Here is a 5,824-nt window from a genome sequence, read left to right on the forward strand (position 1 = left end):
ACGTACATATATTACACGAGGTCTATATTAGTAACTCTATAAATACCGCGCATTCATTGCGCGAGATCTAAACTAGTATTACTATCAATAAAAATGATTTGTTTCATGCAGTAAGGCTGTGTTTTATTAAGCAGGGTTTTGACGGGGAAATCGGGTTGCCACATACAGGGCAGTGGTAGACTGGTAGTATATGATCTGATATGCTTATGCAGGTTCAGCCTAAGAATGTGATTTTATTAGCCAGCCAAAAAATATTAGGCAACTAATAAATTTGAAAATTCTATTTTCTTTTACAACCTCAATGTGTACTACAGTTAACATTCTAACAATACCACACATTATCCATCATACAACACTGTCAGACTCCGCACAAGGTTTAAACTAAATATCCCAATGGAAATGGATTCTCTTCATTTTTCTTCCATCTCCATTACCTACTAATAATGGATATTATTACAATTGGAGAAGAAATTGAAGGGTTCTAAATTTAACTGAATTGTGTAAACTCATGGACATTAAAATGTCTTAAATAAATCTGAACACTCTATTTTGTACCCATACCAACTCCTCCCATTAATAGGTAATGAAGAGGATCTTGAATCGTTCAAAACATTCAAACACTACTCCATATACACGCCAGTGCAATCCTCAGAGCTGAGCAACTCACGGGCTCCCTGACATTGCATTCTCGATGCACATTCAGCAAAAGTCAGAAACTGTCTCTGCAAATGAGCACTCTCATCTTCATTGAGCGACCTGCATGGAACCGTCACACATCAGTGTCAGAACTATCTAAGCAACAAACATATCAAGCACTCATCCCATTTCCAATCATGATTAAGATCTTAAGACGAGTACAGATAAGTGATCTATACCATATGTATACGTCTTGAATAACCCATGATATACACAACTCAAGTACATAAATCGATCATATATCTATAATATTGTCGTATAAAGGATAGAGTGAACTACAGTTTTGCATATTACACCTTAAACTTCCATTTCAAACACACTGCACTTCAATAAAAAGGTATATCTCAGATACTGGGGATGAGTAAGGGCATAAAAATTACAACCCATTTCGTTACCGTATTATTTATCTTATCTGATTATTCATCATGACGCTCATACAAATATCACGCATAACTTAAAACAATCCTCTGAATTCTAAAGATTTGGCTCTGAGAAAGAAAAAAGGAAAGAGAAATTTTATAGTAGGGCATCTCTGTTTAAGTTCCTAAATTAACCTACTTTCTGCAGTGGCTCTCGCACATCACCCTTTTTTAAGTTATCATTGTTGCTTTTCAAGTGCACTCCTGCCAATTATCAGGTTCAATATGTACCCAATAAGGAAATGGTATCTGTATCGACTGAGATTGAAGCGTGGTAAGATATTAAAGAAATGGAGGAGTATAAGATATGGGGATCTACTTTGAGGTCAGACGTCAGAACAGTAACAAATAATTCAAGCACAAATTAAGAGACAGCTATTTGGGCCTTGAGAGAGTTGGACATCCAAATGCGTACCTTAGTAGCTTGTTCAGCTAACGATTGAGCAAGACCTTCCAAATTAGGATCATCCTTGTACTTTTCCCAAGTTACTTCAAACTGTACTCCTTTGCACCTTTAGAGTATCACGAAAAAGACGGGTTTACAAATAAGGACTACTGAACAAGAAAAAAACTCGAGCAAACGAGACACAGATCAGAAACAAAGCCATGGCCCTTACTGTTGAAGTAAGATTGCTATTTGACAAATAAGATTCCTGATTTTGTCTCGAGCTATCCTCATAGCAGCCTCCTTGTATATAATGGCTAGTTCATCCACTAACCTGCATTAAGCACACATCATTATGAGCTTGTATGACTTGAACCTGTGACTAGCCCTGGACTATCACCACAATCGGACTTAAGGCTGGCGGTCGGCATCTAGTGTAAGCGCATACATGCTTACCACACTAAATGGTGGAATTATTCAGAGGTCCTGGGAAGGGAGTGACCGAGTGTTATCAACTCATATAAATAGTTGAAGAAGCGGTAATTCATCAAATACTCCCTTTGTCCCTCTGTCTCATTCATCTGCCTACCTTTGATTTTAGATCAATTTTTAATGCAAGTGAGTAAAGGTAAAATAAAAGATAAGGTAGTGTGTTATAAAGGTGGGACCCATCCGTCACAAATGTCACACAGGTTACAGGTATAGCTAAAAAAGGGTTAAACAGTATTTTTTACTCAAGACTTGACTAATTAGGGAGCTTAAACAAACACCTAGAAAACAGAAAAACATAAACAAATGGATGAGACAGGAAATATAATAAAGCAACTCACCTTGCAGTGTAAGGACTTCTTCTAATCCATGTCAATTTGACAACAAGAAGGATCCTTTCTAGAACCTACACCAAGAAAAATATCATTGAAGGCTTTCAAGTTTCAACAACACATCATTATTGTTCAAAATCAAGACAATTAAGCACCGGAACCTCACCAACAAAAGAGTTTCATCATCATCAGCATGCATCCACTGGAAGAAAAGTGGGAACAGAACTCTGAAGTGAGCTAACAGGACAAGACCAACACAGTCAAATAGTGGTTCAACAATTTTGAGCCATGCAACACGGCGTTCTTTATTCTTAGGTTGGCGCTCCAAGTGACCTAACATCTCATTTATAAGCTTCTCAAACCTGTATATAATGCTCACAGGTCACAAGACTCACAACCATGAATGTATAGGGAATGATAAAAATGATCATTGTATGTTCATAGTCATGAATATAACAATAGGCTTAGAAAAGTAGTTGTATGTTTTCAGTATGTAATCGCTTTATGTATGGTGTAAACGCTTGAAATTGATTATTAATGAGAAGTTCACATTTCACCAAAAAAAAAAAAAGAATAATAACAATAGACGTCTGCAAAAAATTAGCACATGTTAATTAAATACACCCTCCACTTTTTTCTATTTAGCCCAATTTTTTTTAAATTTCCCCTCACAACCACCAAGAAATGGGGCTAAGGGCTTGTTTGGATAGCAACATAAGAGGGGAAGAGGATATAGAGGGAAGGAAAGGGAGGTAAGGGGGATATAGAAGGAAAGGAAAGGGAGGGACGAGAAGGAGAGGGAGAATGGAGTACGGGTGTTTGGATACAATATTCCTCCCAATCTTTCCTATGGTAGGGGAATTTTGATTTGACTTGGAGGAGGGAAAATGGATCCTTTCAAACCCTTCACCCTTATTTGTTAACCAAGCAAGCGATTTTTAATCATTTTATATCTCTCACTCCCCACTCCGTCCTTTCCTTCCAAATCTCCTAACCCAAACAAGCCCTATATGGAAAAGATGGAGAGAGTACTAAGCGCCTTTTTGACATACGTCTACCGCAGATATCAAATTAGTGTATTTTTTACATATGTTTTTATGAAACAAACTGCGTGAAATGAAACTAGGCCTGAAGTCACAAATTAAACTAATTGTGACAAACAAAGCCAAATAAAGTATTTGATGCTGCATTTATCATACCAAAAGCTCCTTCAGAAAACCAAATAGACTCGGAGAAATGAGGAATTAAAGTCGAAAAATATCATCATTCTTATGACACACTAAGCATAAAAAGAAATAGGTGTAATTATTTTACAAACGTTACTTCATACACAATCATCAAACAACAGGAAATCTGAGGTATCACTGTACGTCTGTACCATACATGGGCTAAGGAACTTACAGTCAACGCACAATTATCATAGCACATTTTTCCAATGCCATTTTACATGTTCTTACCTATATGCTTGCTTAATGTTGAGAATACTATGGTTTGCAGATGAAAGGAAAACATACCATGGGCTTCGAGGGTTATGTCTCTGTAGAAGTGTCACTAGAAGTACTGACATCTCAACAGCGTAATGCCATAATTCGTCACTAGAAACAACATTTTGACGGCAAGCATCAAGGATCACATCTCCATACCCACCAAGCTCGGCAGCATTGAGATGTTTTGCTACATGTATAAAACTAATCATTCCTTGCCCCTAGATATAACAAGATTAATCAAGCTAACAATAGAAGCATATACTGAAGAATTACACAGTACGCTTAAGTGGATACACATTGCAAAGGAATTTACAAATAGTACTTTGTGTATGTTAGATTTTCGCTCTTACAAGTTACAAGGACAAAGGCTACAGCAGAAACGGAAACAACAGGCCACAGCACATTTAATAGCCAATCAAAAAGGTCAATTTAAGTGAAATGCTACTTATAAGTCGATATCCTGGATGCACCCAGACGAGGGCCATTCTAGAGGTACTAGGAGAATTTCGATGCTAATATCTTGATAATGTGATCAGTATGATTCAATGCATGATTCAAGAAACAATGTATCAATCTGTACAACCCTCGGTATGAAAACAAAAACACATGTACTCATCATTTTACCAATACACAATACTCCTATGAAAAAACACAGCATGGTGAAAATCATAATCAAAGTATCATACTTTAACTTCAGGAGACCAGTGATCAAGAGCTGTGAGTGCACACGGAACAACCAACCCACACATGTTCCCTAAATGCGGAGACTCGACCTGAAATCATCAAAACTCACATACTAAGCATGAATTAAAAACATGCTAAAACCCTAAAACTGAAAAAATCCCAATTCATACAACTTTTGCACAAAATTACAACCTGGGTGATAAAGCATCTAAGCTGATAAGCAGCAACAACAGCATAACCAAGAGGAGCCCTCGACGAAGCAGCCGAAATCTCATCCCCTTCACTAGCCCCACTAATGGAACTCTCCTTAATCTTATCCTTAACCAAAGGTAACACCTTTGGCAACAATTCAATCACTAATCTCTGTTCTAAACTCAAATTAGCATCAGAATCGTCATTTTCTGCAAAGATGGCTTTGGAAAGCGCTCGAAAAGCCGAAATTGCAGCATTGCTGAGTTGTGGGGTAACCCAGTTAATGTAGGGTGAATTTGAATTGTTTGAAGAAGATAAAAAGGCACAACAAAGAGCAAAATCAATAATTTGAGATGGGTTAGTGTTGATTTGGGAGGGTTTGGAAGGGAGAAGTGATTGAAGGAGAGATTTGACGGAAATATCGTGGGAGCGAGGTGGGTTGTATGGAGTTGTAGAGAGGAGTTGTTGTATTGGTTGAGATAACCTGTAACATAAATTCAATGGAGTTGTTTCTATCAATTTAAGTTGAGTATAATAATAAGGAATAAGGGTGATGAATCGATGAAGAAGAGAAGCTTACTCAGTCAGATGTTGAGAAGAAATTGTAGAGAAGGTCTTCGTCATTTTTGGTAGCACTTCTGTTGTTCAAGTTGGAGTTTTTGGATGTTTAGACTTGGAAGGATAGTGATAGGGTGACACCCTCTCACATGGGTGGGTAGAAACCCTTTAATAAAGAATGGTTGTTAGAAGGTGGCGCCTAAATTGGGTGTCATTGGGTGACGTCCTTTCATTGACTTTAGAGCATCCGCAAAAGGTATATGCACCTTTTCTCCTTATATGGCCAGACCTGGCAAAACGGGTCAACGGGTCGGGTTCGGTCGGGTCAATTCGGGTTTCTCATTGATTTTGGGTTAACTCGGGTCGGGACGGGTCATTTCGGGTTTCAGATCTGTTTTGCGTTTGTTGTCGGGTCAAGCGGGTCGGGTTGTTTCGGGTCGGGTCATTTTCGGGTCAATGAATAATAGAGAAATTGTCATTTCAAGTTTTTTCAGTTCAATTAGAGTTATATTTTGTCTGGTCATTTTCGGGTTTGGTAGTTTCGGATCGGGTCATTTTCGGGTCAAGAAAGCACGGGTTATG

The 5,824-nt window shown here is 38.0% G+C and overlaps 1 protein-coding gene across 1 annotated transcript; it reads right to left on the reverse strand.

The window, feature by feature from the left end:
- Positions 1-231: 231 nt before the first annotated feature.
- Positions 232-5,380, reverse strand: LOC141643054 (uncharacterized protein At2g39910). Its single transcript, XM_074452077.1, has 9 exons — positions 5,265-5,380; positions 4,685-5,168; positions 4,495-4,581; positions 3,836-4,026; positions 2,488-2,683; positions 2,331-2,395; positions 1,733-1,834; positions 1,531-1,627; positions 232-756 (listed from the first exon to the last, which is right to left on the reverse strand). The coding sequence occupies exons 1-9, from the start codon at positions 5,306-5,308 to the stop codon at positions 745-747; spliced, it is 1,278 nt and encodes a 425-aa protein (XP_074308178.1). The 5' UTR covers positions 5,309-5,380; the 3' UTR covers positions 232-744.
- Between the last annotated feature and the right edge of the window lie 444 nt (positions 5,381-5,824).

The sequence above is a fragment of the Silene latifolia genome, chromosome 2 (assembly GCF_048544455.1).
Source record: "Silene latifolia isolate original U9 population chromosome 2, ASM4854445v1, whole genome shotgun sequence".
Classification (NCBI taxonomy): domain Eukaryota; kingdom Viridiplantae; phylum Streptophyta; class Magnoliopsida; order Caryophyllales; family Caryophyllaceae; genus Silene; species Silene latifolia.